At 43.8% G+C, this 17,247-nt stretch overlaps 1 protein-coding gene across 3 annotated transcripts in view; it reads left to right on the forward strand.

Annotated features, from left to right (window-relative positions):
• The window catches only part of LOC308280447 (mitogen-activated protein kinase kinase kinase kinase 4-like), a 119,704-nt gene that overhangs the window by 90,288 nt on the left and 12,169 nt on the right, over positions 1 to 17,247 (forward strand). The window contains exons 16-22 of one of the 3 annotated variants that reach the window (XM_080720721.1): positions 2,100 to 2,372; positions 3,222 to 3,322; positions 4,763 to 4,890; positions 7,380 to 7,474; positions 11,420 to 11,598; positions 13,653 to 13,782; positions 16,253 to 16,576. In XM_080720721.1, the coding sequence (XP_080576847.1) occupies positions 2,100 to 2,372; positions 3,222 to 3,322; positions 4,763 to 4,890; positions 7,380 to 7,474; positions 11,420 to 11,598; positions 13,653 to 13,782; positions 16,253 to 16,576 (1,230 nt within the window). The remainder of the gene's footprint in view (positions 1 to 2,099; positions 2,373 to 3,221; positions 3,323 to 4,762; positions 4,891 to 7,379; positions 7,475 to 11,419; positions 11,599 to 13,652; positions 13,783 to 16,252; positions 16,577 to 17,247) is intronic. The other 2 variants (XM_080720719.1, XM_080720720.1) reach the window with 2 other exon arrangements.

Raw genomic sequence — 17,247 nt, forward strand, 5'->3', positions numbered from 1 at the left:
TTGTATCCCGACTGTTTAATGTTCATTTGTTTGGTTTATGTCTCTTTGTAAACAAAATATATATATAGAAGGCTATCCACCGCGGTGTAGTCTTTTTGAGCGTTAACGTTGTAGTTTTATGACTCAAAAAGACTACACCGCACTACACCGCGGTGGATAGCCTTCCACCGCGGACCCGACTCTGATAGCGGCTTTAGTGTTCCCTTTGAGATGCTTTGGTGAAATTTGACAGTTAAGTCACAATTCAAGGACTTTTAAAACCTTTTTAACCCATTCAGGCCGGGTACACATTTTAGTGTATGGGAGGGGCTTAATACAGTACATGTACAGTATGTATCAACATATTTGTTTTTGTAGGCTAATTTATGATTTGGGCCTAACTATAGGTTAGGCCTAAATGGTTAATACCTCAAGAAAGAAAAGAAAAAAGACCAACATCAAAAGTTAATCAGCAAACTATATCAAAACTGAAAACATTGGCCAAATTGTAAAATAATATAAAAAATGTGAAAATAGCCACACACACCGTATATCTACAGTAGATGTGCCCTGTCAGAACGCAGGTTGGAGAACACTGCACTACAGTAGTGGTTCTCAACCTTTTCAGGCTGTGACCCCAAAGATAATCATCTTTTAACTGGGGACCCCCCACCCTGACGAGCACTAAGAGTTGAGGCAATACATTTTGTATAATACAGTTCTATTGCTCTGTGAGCATGTAGATGTAGTGTCACGATACATGGTTGACGATACGATACATGGACGATATTGGTTCATTCATGGCGATACGATACGATTCAATGATTTAAAATCGATATAGTAACTACTACACTGCTCAAAGAAATGAAAGGGAACAAAATGTTCCCTTCATTCTTTGAGCTTTCTTTGAGCAGTACTACAGTATACTATTCTCAAATAAATTCAAATAAATGAAGGGAACATGTTGTCCCCTTCATTTCTTTGAGCAGTATATTTAGCAAAGACATTAAATCTGTGTGAAACGTGCCTGTCAATAGAGCAGATTTTTAAGGTAAAAAAAAAACATAGTTATGGATATAAATAAGTAAACACTGTGATTCTTTAGCAAATACATGGACATTATATTTCAGCACATATGGACAAACCTGCACCTTGACATGAACACAGAGATTACACACATTTATCGATAGACCAAGAGTAGCTATATGGAATGGAAAGGTAATTAGACCCCTCTTTTTCATTTTCCCTCTTTGTTGCTAAATACAAGGCACAAATACTTAGTTTCCATACAATCGATTATTTGCATTGCAAATCGATTCAATACCGATTATTTGCATTGTAAGACGATGATATACAGAGCCAAACGGTCCGATATTTCCTTTTGCATAATGATATAGTAGATCATTGCAAATTAAAAACTATTTTACGATTCAGTTACTATGGTTACACCCCTACTAGGGCATTCACGAATAGTGATTTTTAGTATTCGAATTATTCGACCTCAAATTATTCGAATTGTCGAATATTCTACCGGGCTCGCCAAACTGTTAAATATTAAGTAAGCAAGAGGCGAACGCGAGGCGTTGTGAGCATGTAGATCTGCTATTTTCACAATATTTATCTGCGGAACCGAGTCACATTAAATGTAATTCCTACAATTCCAAGTGCTTGTCAGGGTGGGGGTCCCCAGTTCAAATATGTTTATGTTGGGGGTCACGGCCTAAAAAGGTTTGAGAACCCCTGGTATAGAGCATTAACACATTCATCCACCAGGGGCATTGACAACTCATTCTTATGACTTCCTATCTCGCCAAGCTTTATAAACTATATATTTTTTAAAGAGAAAACAATTAAAAAATAAAAATAAGCGAATATTCGACTTCGGGGAACAAAGTCGAATAGTGACTTTGATATTCGAATATTCTAATATTTGGTGATTGCCCTAACCCCTACCCTTTATAGTGAAATGACCGCTCCTCATCCTCACTGTATTGTCTGTTTGTTTCACCTCCCACCCCCCACCCTCACCCCCACCCCACTGTCCTCTTGTCTCCCCTCCCCCCACCCCCCACCACCTCCACCCCTACCCCCCCCCCCCCCCCCCCCCCTCCCTCTTAAAGGTGCAGTGGTCTCACCTGGCGGCTCTAAAGAGCAGCAGCAGTGCCGCGGCCCCCTCCCCCCCCCGCTCCCAGTCCTTCAGCGAGGCCCCGCCTCCTCCTCTTCCTGCTCTTCCTCCTCCTCCACCCGCCTCCGCCGCCGCTCCTCATCCTCACCACCATCACCTCCTCCAACACAACCTCCTCCTCCACCCCTCCCCCGCACGCACCGACCCCCAGCCTCCCCCACCCGCCCAGCCCCCACCGGACCCCCCCACTGAGGAGACCCCTCCCAGGGTAAGGACACGGGCCCGTGATCTTACTGTGATTGGTCCAGCTGTGATTTACGTTAAGGCGGCCTGGCCAATCGGTGCATGCAGACGGGTCGGAAGGTACCTATAGCCAATCAGTGGCAGCCAGACAGGTCTCCTCCAGAGCAGGGATCTGACCTGGTGTAGCCAGGCTAACAGCTCATCCGCACTGTCCGCGATGCGACGCGAGCGACACGACGCGAGTGATGAAATCTCATTAAAATACATTTGTTTCAATGAGGACGTCCTGACCTACCGCGAGTGACAACGTGTCGTGCCGCGACGTCGTCCACCCCTCCGTTTTTTGCTCGCGGAGCCTCTATTTGAGTGAGGTTTCGCAGCGAGGTCCATAGAGTTAAATGGGCATGTCCCGCCCCCCCCCCAAAAACTGTGTTATTGGTTTCAGGCTACATCGCAACGCAATGTCCGACGCTCCATATGCGGACAGTATTTCGCGTATTTCGCGAATTTCCCAGAAAGTTGTCTTTTTTTCACAGTGCTGTGTTCCTGCAAATGTATTCCCAGCTAAAAATAATAAAAAGATTTGACAAAGTTACTCCTATTAAGAGCGAGTTAATAGCTACAATCAATTTGTGTTTGATTTGCTAGTGGATGTAAACTGACCTGCACCACATAACGTAACCTCCCTTAAACGCAGCTCTTCCGCCACATTCAAGCACTTCCGTTAAGACAACTCACAGCGTGGCAATGATTTAAACTGGAGGAATGTATGTCGGTGCAAAGCAATGCAACAGTGAATAAGAAATGATGTGATACAATATGAGACCTGTTTTTTCTCAGTGAGGAGGTAAATTATGTGTTTTTTTCGTGCCAGGTCCCGGTGAGGACCACCTCCAGGTCTCCTGTGCTGTCCCGTCGGGAGTCCCCCCTGCCAACGCAGCCTAGCAACCAGGGAGGACAGAGGAACGCCGGCAGGTAACCATGGCGACAGCCGTCTCCCGCACGTCTCTCGCGACCGCGTCAGGGTTCATGGAATGTTCTCACAAAATACTCAAGTCGTTTTCAGTTATTGGAAAAGGTGTCTCTTTAGCAATGTCATCTTTTAGTCCATTTCTGATCATAACGGGACACATCCAGGGGCGTCACACCAAATTCTGGGCCCTGGGTACAAGGATTCACTGCGGGCCCCCCATGAATGTTAACTATTGAAAAATAGCAGATATACAAGCTCACAGCGCGGCACCGAGTGCCGCGCTGCGAGCTTGTATATCTGCTATTTTTCAATAGATAAAGTTATTAGGGCCCCTCCACCTTGGGGCCCCAGTAACTCAGTCCCACTTTCCTAACCCTTGTGACGCCCCTGGACACATCTATAACCCATTAAAACAGGGAAAGCATCTGTGTTATTTTAGATTGTTGCGTTGGCTATTCAAAAATAGCAGATCTACAAGCTCGCAGCACATCACTTCGTGCAGGGCTGCGAGCTTGCACATCTGCAATTAAAATGTTCTTTTATTTATTTATTTTTTACATAAAAAAAGAAAGAAAAGGAAGTGTGAGAGGAACTGATTTTAGATGGCATAATTTTGTAGAATGGGCGTCAGGTCTAGATCTAGATGTTGTTCCCCTGACACACAGCATGACGTTAAGGACCAGTTCAGTGGGGGCACTGTGGTACAGTTGGTAGTGCTGTCGCCTCACAGCTAGAAGGTCCTGCGTTCGATTCCTGCCGGGGGACGCTGTGGGCGCTGAGGGCGTGTTCTCTCCTCCGCGTCATCAGAGCCCACACCCTAGGTGGGGTTGAGGGAAAGGGCCTTTCTGTGCGGAGTTTGCATGTTCTCCCCGTGTCTCCAAGGGTAGATAACTTCACAAAAACATGCAGTAATCCTCCCAGTTCAGTGTTTGGATGCTGGCTGAGGTATTTCAGAGATGTTTTCTGGTGTCCCACAAGCTGATTGGTCAGATTGTGGTTCGTTGTTGTTAGTTCTTATTAGTAAGCACATATCATAGTTGTTTGTACCTGACTGGGTTTTAGATTAGTATTAATGTTTTTGTACTTGATTGGGTTTTAGATTAGTATTATTAATGTTTTTGTACTTGATTGGGGTTTAGATTAGTATTAATGTTTATTGTACTTGATTGGGTGTTAGATTTGATTTTTGTAAAATAGAAAAGCCTCCTGTGGACAGGTGATGAGAATTAGCACGTGTGCTATAATCAGTTATATCATTGCATCTGGTTCGTCCAATTTAATTGTGATGTCCATGGCAAATAAATAAAACATAACATAACATAACATAACATAACATAACATAACATAACATAACATAACATAACATAACATAACATAACATAACATATCTCCTCCTCAGTAACGAGGTGTTTCAGACATGTTTTCTGCTATCTCCTCCTCAGTAACGCGGAGCCCCGTCTGCTGTGGGATCGGGTGGAGAAGCTCCAGCCGCGGCCGGGCAGCGGCAGCTCCTCGGGTTCCTCCAACACCAGCTCCCAGGCGGGGTCTGGGGACCGCTTCAGACCACGCTGTGAGTCCCCTGGTACTGTAAACACCTAACTGTACTAACTCTACTGTAAATCCACCTGACACCACTAACTGTATTTAACCTAGCTCAGCTATATCATCATCCACCCATGTTAAAACAAGGAGGGGATGGTCTAGCGTCGTGTACTAACTCTTCAAATTGGGCACACCCCTTAGCTCCAGGAAAGGAAGCTAGCCCCCGATTGGCTAGTTACAAAGTAAGGCGGACTTTGTCTCTCTCGCCAGCAGCATGTCTCATGTGAGCACATCTCATTCTCCATGCAGCAACAGAAGAGATAACATGGGTCTTTTTTTCCTGGGTCTTTTTTTTCCTGGGGGGTGCATTCCTGAGGTCTCTGTCTTTGAATAGGAATGTCACCTGCTGTGTTTAGCCGATAGTTTGGGTACTGTAAACAGTGAAAGTGACCCTCCCCAGCTCCCCTCCACCCCTAGTTTTGTTACCTCCTCCCAGGGACGTACTGACCATTGGGAAAAGCGGGACAACTCCCGAACGGCCGGTCCATTCCCAGCCTGTCCAGGCCGGCCATTAAAAAAGAAAAAAAGAAAAAAGGACGGCCCACAAAGTAAATATAACTCATGTAATTGGCCCACTGGCTTGTCTCTCATGATGTGAAATGGCCAATCTTTGAGTGGCAGCAGCACTATAGAGAGAGATCTCTCTCTATAGTGCCGAGTAGCTGCAGCCCAGAGCCATCACATTGCCCTACTGGCTTGTCTATCATCTGAATACCGGCCCACTACTCCCTAGCTTCCTTGACTCCTAGATGGCCTACATACAACATCATTAGACTCTCTTTATACCAGAAAAAAACGATCCAACTCCTTTTCCCGGGCTGAATCAGGGGCCCAGCTCGTCCCTGCCTCCTCCCATGAATTTCTTCTGAATGGGAGAACCTCCAGACTAGATACTGCAGTTAGTTGGCTAGCTGCATTAGTATCTAGGCTGGTTATACCAGGCTGAACTGTACTAACTGTACTGTAAATACACCCTGACACTACTAACTACTGTAAATACTTTACATCATGACACTACTAACTACTGTAACTGTACTGTACTGACTGCTTCAGACCTATGGATGGAACTCGAAACAAGGGTATCTCGATAACCCGATAACACATTTATTGAGTTCCCGGTATCAATAATTTATAAGCTTTGGGCTCATCAAGCTTGTTATAATCCAGCATAGCGGCCCATGATGTCATGTTTAAACAATCAAGACAAGAGGCAATCATAAATTATTATAAAGCCATTTAACACTTATTGCACATCAATGAAATGGTATTTATGATAATATTTGTCACTTTCGTCAATTGTCATCTTCATAGATGGTGGTACACCTCAAACTCAAAGTCTGGCAACAACTGGCCAATAAAAAAAGATACCAGTTATGTTCAGAATTTGTCATCTCATATCTTTCCTCACAATATTAGATATCGCTCAATAGTGGGGCCAAGTGGGCTTGATAAAAGCCCAGCTCAATAAGCAGGATCGATAAGGTGCTCATTATCAATAAAAAATGAAGTGCTCCATCCCTATTCAGACCACGCTGTGAGTCCCCTGGTGACTGTAAATCCACCGTCACACTACTAACTGTACTGATGCAGAATACCTATAGCACTGAACATTCTTTTTTTTCCACAAGGGGACCGGTGGACTCGGCTCAAAACACACTCATTTTCTGTGGTTAAGGTTAGGAATAAGGTTAGGTTTAGGCATAGTTTTACTGAGGTTAAGGTTAGGTTTAGGCATAGTTTTACTGAGGTTAAGGTTAGGTTTAGGCATAGTTTTACTGAGGTTAAGGTTAGGTTTAGGCATAGTTTTACTGAGGTTAAGGTTAGGTTTAGGCATAGTTTTACTGAGGTTACGTTAGCGACCGTTCCGAGGTTGCCAGATAAGACCCAGGACGAGCGTGTTTTGGGGCGAGGGTTCTTGTATTGGTCCACAATGACTCACTACACTAACATTTGTTTTAGTTTTAGAGCGTTACCGTAAGTTTAAGGAAGTGGCCTTCTGCATGGTCTAGCTAAGATTACAACAAAATGACCAACACATCTTCTTGTAAAGAGTTGACAGCTTCTCCCAGGCCAGTGGTCTCAGTCTAGTGTTACTGTACATAGACTAAGTAACATTAGACTAAGTTAAGTTATGCTTTGAGTAAAGCTTTTTTTGTGTGTGTGTGTGACGTGTCACTTCGTTGAATGTTTCGTGGTCACTTTATGTATATATTCTTCTTTTTTGCAATAGCTTTTCGACACTTTTTTTTTTTTTTTTTGTGCTTGCTCTTTGGACTGTACACTACAGTACTCTTTTTCTTTCTTCTTTGTAACTTGTAACCTTAAACTGCTGTGCTGCCTCTGGGCAACTGAATTTCCCCCGTGGGATAATAAAGGTATCTATCTATCTATCTATCTATCTTACTGTACATTCCCTGGGTTGACGTTCAACTCTTTTCCTTTATAATCCCATCAAAGCTTCCTCCAAATCCGAGGGATCGCCTCTCCAGCGACCCGACAACGCTGCCAAAAAACCTGACGACAAGAACCATGCCAGACCTACCCGGCCCGCTGTAAGTACTATGATAGTCTAGAACCATGCCAGACCATATCAGTGATGTCAGGGCACTGTTTCACCTGCCCATGTATGGTGTTCCGTGTCCTATGCCCATGTATGGTGTTCCGTGTCCTATGCCCATGTATGGTGTTCCGTGTCCTATGCCCATATATGGTGTTCCGTGTCCAGGCCAGTATGTGACGTCAGTACTATGACGTCCTTGTGCCTGGGGGTGTCCACAGTATCTGAGGGATTGAATGTAGGAGTCTCAGAAAAGTTGGAGTGGCCCTTTGGGCAGATCTTTATGTGGCTGTTACCATGGTGGCGACTGTTATCAGTGATGTCAGTATGCTCATCTCCAAATTTGGGCATAGTTTGATTCTGTTACTCTTCTTAGTTAGATGTACATTGAAACTATATGACTATAGGATGTCAGGTCAACAAATGGACCGATTAAAAAACGCTTTCTAAATCCTTCTAAAGGTTTTCTGAAAAAACAATATTTATATATAAAAAAAAAAGATTGTTGTTGTCGGGGGGAAACCTTGTATGCCCAAAACTGTTCGTTTTGTATTAGTCATTTTAAAAATAAATTAAAATAGTGAAAATAGCCGATCTACAAGCACACAACGCAGATCTGCTATTTCCACAAGTTTTGTGGGACACTCTTGTATGATCTATTGTGGAACACCGTTTTCCTGGTGTCTGTTTTCACCACTCTCTAGCACAGGGGCTTCAACAGGGGGTCCGGGACCCCTAGGGGGTCCTCAGAGTTACTACAGGGGGGCCGTCAAATCTTTGTGTGATAGGATCATGTTTTTTACATTAACCACTTGAACCCTAGCATCCCTATTCTGAGTGAAACATTAGCCAAAAATAGCAACATTTTTTGTCAAAGAGGGAAAAGAAGAGCAGACTAACGTATTTGACGGTTCAAGGGGTTAAATGTCTGAAAATACACATTACTTCAATAGGATGACAGTGCTGCCAAACAAGACTAAGCTGTCTAAGAAATCTATGAAAGTTTTTAATCTTCAACACAATTGCATGCAATATGTAGTGGGGGTCTAGCCATAAATTATAACTACAGGAGAGGATGCTAATATGCGGAGGTTATGTCTCTCCTGGAGTTATAAGCCAGAGTCATATGGCTCTCGCTGGTTGAGCCCCAACGTCCATACTACGCTCAAAACATGTACATATCAATAAGTTGCTCACCGATCCGTCGAAACAGCTTTATATCTACGGGATCGCCCACTCGTTGGCATGTGTTAGTCCATATGTTGCTAATAAATTAATGTTTACTAAAACTTCACCGAGTCTCATCGCTTTCCTTGTTTTTGAACTGCTTGGGTAAAAATGGCCGAACATATCACGTGACGTTGATCGCCGTTGCGATTCGCTCATACTAGGACATGACGTTTTTGTATGCAGAAGTATTCCAACGTTCTGTAGTTCTGAAGCGTTCTGAAGGCGACGAGGAAACGTGAGTCTCGGAGAAGTTTTAGTAAACATTAATTTATTAGAAACATATGGACTAACACATGCCAACGAGTGGGCGATCCCGTAGATATAAAGCTGTTTCGACGGATCGGTGAGCAACTTATTGATATGTACATGTTTTGAGCGTAGTATGGACGTTGGGGCTCAACCAGCGAGAGCCATATGACTCTGGCTTATAACTCCAGGAGAGATAAAACGTCCGAATATTAGCACCCTCTGCTGGAAGTTATAATTTATGGCTAGTGGGGGTCCCAGTCCCTGCTTCATCTCTCTCTCAGATAAGGGGCAGTGATGGGCAAGCTACTTGGAAAATGTTGTAAGCTAAGCTACAAGCTACTCTTGATGAAATATAGCTTAAGCTACAACGAAGCTACCCACATAAAATGTAGCAAAGCAAGCTACACGGCAAAAGTAGCTAACTACAACAAAGCTACTTTTTTTTTTTTTATCAACTTCATGATCAAGTACAACTTTCCACCAAACAAATAGGCAGGCAAAAAATGCTCATTTCGATTGATTATTATAAAACTGTAAACAAGCCCTCATGTCTGGCTTTTTGTGTCATCCTTTCATTTACTTTTTAAATTAAATGTGTACCTTTTCAGGCTGTGACCCCCACAAAAAATCCTATTTGAACTGGGGACCCCACCCTAACAAGCAATTGGAATTAGGAGTTGAGGCATTACATTTAGTTTCACTCTGTTCCACCGATAAATATTGTGAAAATAGCAGATCTACAAGCTCACAACGCCTCAGAACACAAGGCGTTTCGAGCTTGTAGATCTGCCATTTTCACAATTTGTGCCTCTTTTACTATATTGTCAATTTGGCCAATGTTTGACTAGTTTTTATAGTTGGTAACTTTGGATGCAGTTTTGGTCTTTTATTTATATTTTTTTAAGTATTAATAATGTCTAAAATGTCCTTAAATTGCCACTTCACTGTCATTAGTTAGCTGTGGACAAAAGAGTGCACTGACTTGTGTGCTGTCGAAACAGCTGATAAGCTGCAGCCAGCGGTGGACAGTAGCCTAACTGAGTAAATGTACTTGAGTACTATTACTTTTATTTGTACTTCAAGTAGCTTATTTCTAAAAGCATGTACCGGTATGCACTCTTGAATACATACGTTTATTTAAAAGCAAGTACTTTTTTTACTCTTACTTGTCACATTTTGACTGAGTTTACTGTGGATTGGACTGGAGTAAATGTGACCAGGAGTACTCTGTACTCTTACTCAAGTACTCGGGTCGATTACTGTCCATCTCTGGCTGAAGCCTGATTTATGTTCCGCCCCCGGAGATCTACAAGCTCACAATGTTGGCATTTGCAACGCGATGTGAGCTTGTATGTCAGTTGTTCTCAGACGTTCTCTGAACACGTTGCGGGCATAGATGGGACGTTCGCGAACGAATCAAATCTTTTGAACAGCTCTTTGAAGTGAACAATGGGATCCGGTTCGCGCAGTAGAGAGTGCGAAGTAGAGAGCGCATAGTGAGACTGATCCTTGGCTCGGTCTCACTTCAAAGAGCCATAAATCCCTCTAGATGCGGGCTGAAGTGTCTCGCTTTAGTCGCTGTCGCTTCTCTAACACACAGAGGAGGTTTGTTGAATGAAGTGAAAGCAGCGCTGTGCAGAACAACATGTTTGGGGATCTGTTGGGAATTATTTTCCTCACAAACTTTATTTAGCTGTCAAATTTCGCCGGGATAGTAACGTGTAGCATTTGTTGGACGCTACGTCACTACTGGGATCTAAAAATAGCTACGCTACGCTACAGCTACGCTGGTTCAAAAGGAGCTGCGCTACCGTGACGCTACTGAGAAATGTAGTTAACTCAGTCGGTGCCATATTTAAAGTGGGGACCTCTTGTATTGCCGGTTCACCAACAAAGGGTTAAAAAAATAGTGTGCACGCTGGTGCACACATTCGTGCACAGATCATGCACTATGCATGTGCATGCTTTTCACAGCTTTCAAACAAAAAAATCCGCTTGGAAATCCGTTCAGGCATTCAGGAGAAGGCTGCCCTTATGTTTTCTTCAAATGTAAACAAACATGGCTGCCATGTTTGAAAGATGGGGTTGGTATGGGGGTTAAACATGCAATTTCGCGATCGCGATCATGCTTAGTACACTGTTGGAGGTCCAAAAATTTTTTTTTTCAAAAATTATTATTGTTAATAATTATTATTATTTAAAAAAAAAAGACGTCCAGAAGACGTCTGGCAGGGAGGTCCATAGTGAAAAAGACGTTTTTATTATAAAAACGTCTTTTTTGGCAGGGTATGAGTTAAGCTATGTAGCGTCGCTACTTGTAGCTCGCTACTGCCCATCACTGATAAGGGGTCCCTGGCCTGAAAACGTTGAAGACCCCTGCTCTAGCACTCATCATTCAGTTGAACAGATTATGTGCAAACAACAGTTTGAAACGGTGTCTCTCTGACCTCTGACCTGTCAGGACCTGACGGCTCTGGCCAAGGAGCTTCGTGCGGTGGAGGAGGTGCGTCCGCCCCACAAGGTGACCGACTACTCCTCGTCCAGCGAGGACTCGGGGACCACCGACGAGGAGGACGACGAGGAGGTGGACCAGGAGGCGGGGGAGGAGTCCACCTCGGGAGCAGAGGACTGCAGGGGCGGGTAGGTGGATGGAGGAACGCCCCAAAGACTCCCTAAACACACCCCAAACACTCCCTAAACACACCCCAAACACGCCCCAAACGCCCCCCAAACACACCCCAAACACACCCCAAATGCACCCCAAACACACCCCAAACACACCCCAAACACACCCCAAACGCACCCCAAACACCCCCCAAACACACCCCAAACACACCCCAAACACACCCTAAACACACCCTAAACACACTGCAAACACACCCCAAACACACCCTAAACACACCCTAAACACACCCCAAACACACCCCAAACACACATCCCAAACACACTGCAAACACACCCCAAACACACCCCAAACACACTGCAGGGGCGGGTAGGTGGAAGAAGGAACCCACCAAAACACACTCCACACCAGTGTTGATTTTGTCGACTAAAACTATGACAAAAAATATTTGTCGACTGCGTTTTTTTAACTAAATAAAAACGAAATAAAAACTAAGCTGTGATGACTAAAACTAAGAATAAATATATTGACAATTTCGTCAACAAAATAAAAACTAGACTAAAACGCTAGGGAGGGACTAGTGGAGGAGAAAGAAATGTTATGTTTGGTTGCTATTTTCAGCATGCAACCAAGTGTAAAATCAGTCATTACGATGCCATCAAGGCCTGTCAAAATACATTTTTAGTTGACTAAATCAACTGTAGATTTAGTCAACTAAAATCTTATGGTATTTAGTCGACTAAAATCAGACTAAAACTAAAACTTTTCAGTTGACTAAATTATGACTAAAACTAAATGACATTTTATTCAAAAGACTATGACTAAAACTAAATCAAAATTTGCTGTCAAAAACAACACTGCTCCACACCAGTTCTTCAGCGGCTCGCCCCCAGCAATACTTGTTTTCTTGTATTCATTTTACTGAGGTTAACTTCTTCAGTGCCATATTTAAAGTGGGACCTCTTATATTGCCGGTTCGCCAACAAAGGGTTAAAAAAATAGTGTGCACGCTGGTGCACACATTCGTGCACAGATCATGCACTATGCATGTGCATGCTTTTCACAGCTTTCAAACAAAAAAATCCGCTTGGAAATCCGTTCAGGCATTCAGGAGAAGGCAGCCCTTATGTTTTCTTCAAATGTAAACAAACATGGCTGCCATGTTTGAAAGATGGGGTTGGTATGGGGGTTAAACATGCAATTTCGCGATCGCGATCATGGCTAGTACATTGTTGGAGGTCCAAATTTCTTTTTTTCAATTTTTTTATTTTTTATTTTTTATTATTTTTTTTAAAAAGACGTCCAGAAGACGTCTGGCAGGGAGGTCCATAGTTAAAAAGACGTTTTTATTATAGAAAACGTCTTTTTTGGCAGGGTATGAGTTAAGAATAAGGTTAGCTTTAGGCATAGTTTTGCTTAGCTCTGGTCCAGACACTCTGACTAAAAGACTAGATTTCCATGACCAGGATTTCTGTACCCCTATGAGGGCTCAACTTCAGTCAAAATAAACAAAACTACTTTGCTACTCACCAAACCAAAGGTAGTTTTGCGTTGTTATAAGTCTATTCTCTGCAGTGGGAAACCTCTCAGCACCCCACCCACTCGTAGGGATACAGAACTCCTGGTCTAGTCTTGCCAGCCGCCTGTCAGAGCATCAGTGCAGCTGACGCTCTGGACCAGAGCTAAGTTTTCCTGAGGTTAAGGTTAGGTTTAGGCATAGTTTTACTGAGGTTAAGTTTAGGAATAAGGTTAGGTTTAGAGTAGACATAGTTTTACTGAGGTTATGTTTAGGAATACCTGGTGGTGACTGTTCCCAGGTCGCCGTAGCGTTGCGTTCTTGTATTGTGTAGAATGAGGGTTGCTTTGTGGCTGCAGCAGCACTGTGTTGCTTTGCAAAACACCCTCGGTGTCACATTCACATTGCTTCCCACGGAAAGCGTCATATTGTATGCTGTCAGAGCTTCACATGGCTTCCTGCTTGGTGTATGAACTTAGGGCCTGGTCTACGGACGGTCAGATATGATGCATGGTGTATTAATTAATGTACGGCCTGTGGTCTTCGTGCGGTCAGATATGGCCTGGGCTTCCGCAGGAAGCTGAGTAATGGCGAGACGGAGTCCCTGAAGACCATGCTGGCGGACGACTCTGAGAACGACCTGGCCAACATGCCCTGCAAGGACGGAACACTGGTCATCAGACAGGTAGGACTCACACACGCGCACACGCACGCACGCACGCACGCACGCACACACACACACACACACACACACACACTAGGGCATTAACGACTTGTGATTTTTGCAAGTCGACTCGACTCAGTAAAAAGTTGAGTCATCAAACGACTATCGTTTGATGACGTCATCGCATCACACAAAACTTAATGTGAAACATTGTTTTCTCACTCAACAGTAAACAAACCAACATAAAGTTTAAGTATATAAGAGGGTATCTGCACATTTCTAAAGTAAAAAAAAAATGTAAGGACTTTTTAATACCTCTAAATTGTCAAATATATATATATTTTCGTTAATGCCCTAACACACAGATTGAGAGACAGATTGAGTGAGTCAGGGGCTGACCTCACAAACCGCTTGACCGATCAGAGCCAAATGATGTCATGGTGCCAACTTCATAGTTTTTGTGACATCATAGACTGAGTTCTCCCAAGGCACTCTTTACTGGAAAGCCGGAGCGTCCCGAACAACGGAGGATGGAGTCATCATTATCAGTACTCTAGTCTAGACAGTATTGAACATGCATCCACATGTAACAGAACAGGTAATAATCATGTTTATAACGTGTATATGTTACAGTACAAGTAGGGCTGTCACAATTACACTAAAGTTGGCAATTAAATGTCATACAAATAATTGCGATCAACAATTTAATTGTGTTTTTGGCATTGAGCATTGGAACATATTAAATACAATTAAAATGTCTGTTTCATAATCACAATTACTGGGCAGAAATGACAAATAACTTAAATATACAACAACATTTCTGACACATTTGATACATTTATACTTACATTTATTTAAAATAGCAGAAATAGCTGATCTACAAACTCCCAACGCGTTACCTTTGTGACGTCTTGTAAGCTTGTAGAGCTTGCTATTTTTTCAACATGGAATCTATGACAAATTGCTATTATCTCTAATAATTGTGATTAGACGAGTATGTAATAATTGTGACAGCTCCAAGTACAAGTGGGAAAAGTGGAACAAGGGAGCGCTCGTTTTGTTTCTGGCGCGGAAAAGAGGCTGTAGGTGCCCTGAGGTAAACCAAACATCCCCCGCTTTTCTCACATGTACTGTCTGTTTAACTGGTTACTTTGACGAGACCCAGTGCTTTGGTTCAGACACCAGTCAGTCAGTGTATGTGATCTTTTGTTTTCCTCTTGTCCCACCGTGAATGCTGTTGTTTTTACCTTCTCAACCATCACCATCACTCCTCCTAGTGTCACCTCTGTGTGTGTGTGTTTGTTATCATCACCGCTCCGGTTCAGGTTCAGACTCATACTTTGTCACCGAAGATGTGCGATCGGGATATTGTAGCAGCATTGGTTGTAATCATCTATGAGTAGAACTGAGACTTTAGTTTAGGGTGTACAGTACTACAGTACAGTACAGCATAGTACAGTACAGTACCTTTTTTCACATCAAGGTCCATTATCTATTGAGCATTTGAGCCACGGACCACCATTTGATAACATTTAGCCTCTCAGAACGAATATTTTGTTGTCGTTGGATAAGATTTAGTTCACAATCCATGCTGTATTGATGTTGGTGTCATAGAAGAGATGACAGGCAAACCTTGATCAAAATAACAGTTATTCTACATTCTCTAATAGAGGGTATGCACATGCATAATGTGAGTGGCAAATCGAGTGGCAAAGTGAATCTGTCAAATTAAGTAATGCCAACATTTAACAACTATTTAACTCTTGAAAGCGTAAAATGAAACCTTTTGGTTTAACTTTACAATCTCAGGAGTTAAAGACCTATTAAGGGTCCATTTGGTTTACCAACTCTCCATCATTTAGCTGGGGAACACCTGGAACCCCCTCAAGGACCACTGCACCTCAGTCAGGGACATGCTGGGCCCCTGATTCAGCCCAGGAAAAAGAGTTGGAGAGGCCCTCATTGCACGCTATAGAGATAGCGCTGCTGCTACTCAAAGATTTGCCATTTCAGATCATGACAAGTGACAAGCCAGTGGGCCAATTACACAAGTTATATTACGTCATTGTCGGGTGGAAACCTTGTATGTCCAAAACCATTTTAAAAATGATTGATCTAGTGAATTGATGATGATCTAGTGAAAACAGCCGATCTACAAGCACACAACGCCTCGCATCGCGAGGCGTTGTGTGCTTGTAGATCTGCTGTTTTCACTACTTGTGTGTGACAGCCTTGTATGATGAAGCAGGGCTTTGCTTTGCGAAAAAATGTACACATTTGAAACTGGAGATACAAGTTTTCTGCCCGACAGTGACGATTTACTTTGTTGGCCGCCCAGCCCCCAAAATTCCCGGCCGGCCTGGACCGGCCGGGAATGAACCGGCCGTTCGGGAGTTGTCCCGCTTTTCCCAATGGCCAGCACGGCCCTGACCTCAGTCCACGCTCTCAGTCTCATATCCCTGAACGGCTCGTTGCCTGTTCTTGCTTCCAGAGTGCAGGGGGGGACACAAAGCGGGGGGCCGCCACGGGGGGCCCCCAACAGTGCCACCACCAGGAGGCCCCTGGCGCCGCCGCCGCCGGCAGCAGCCTGGAGAAAAAGGGCTCAGTGGGCCGCATGCACCACCAACACCTCCTCCTACCAGACCTCTTACAGCAGAGCCAGCAGATCTCCTCCTCTCCTCTTCCTCCTCCTCCTACTCTCTCCTCCATCCTCACCCCCACCTCCTCCTCCTCCTCCTCCTACCCCACGCCATCCAGCCATGCCAGTCCTGCCATGCCCCCCCACCACCCCCTGGACCAGCTCATAGACATGGAGGTACAGTATGTCCCCCCACCCCATCTGTCCCTGTCCCCCCACCCCTCCTACTCACAGTACACCACTGTGACCAGTAAGCCAGGAATGGGCGCTTGAGTTCATGTGTGCAGAGTCAGACTCTAAACACTGGGCCAGAGTAGGATTTGCCAAAAAAAGAAAACGTTTTGAGTTAAGGAACTAAGCTCCAACATCTGGCTTTGTCCGGTACCCGAAAAATGTCCGTGCTCTAAACTAAACCGAAGCGTTTAGTTTATGGCTTACATCTGGCTTAGATATGGCCTACATCTGGCTTAGATATGGCCTACATCTGGCTTAGATGTGGCCTACATCTGGCTTAGATTTGGCCTACATCTGGCTTAGATATGGCCTACATCTTGGCACAAACGGCTCAAAGTTTGTTGTACGCACATCAATACTGATATATGCATTATCGGTTGATTCACCAGAACTAAATGCCTGGTAACAACATCACATATCTCCTGCTGTGGAATTAACACAATATATGACTTATAAGGCTTTCCAAACGCTTTTATGATAATAATATCGGGGTGGGCGATATTATCGGACATCCAACCTATTTTGGGTATTGTCATTATTGCTTTTTTTACATAAAAACAAAAAAGAAGAAAATGCTGATCTACTATTTATGGCCCCTTTATTGTCCACTCCTG

The sequence above is a fragment of the Nannobrachium achirus genome (assembly GCF_963921795.1).
Source record: "Nannobrachium achirus genome assembly, chromosome: 24".
NCBI lineage: Eukaryota > Metazoa > Chordata > Actinopteri > Myctophiformes > Myctophidae > Nannobrachium > Nannobrachium achirus.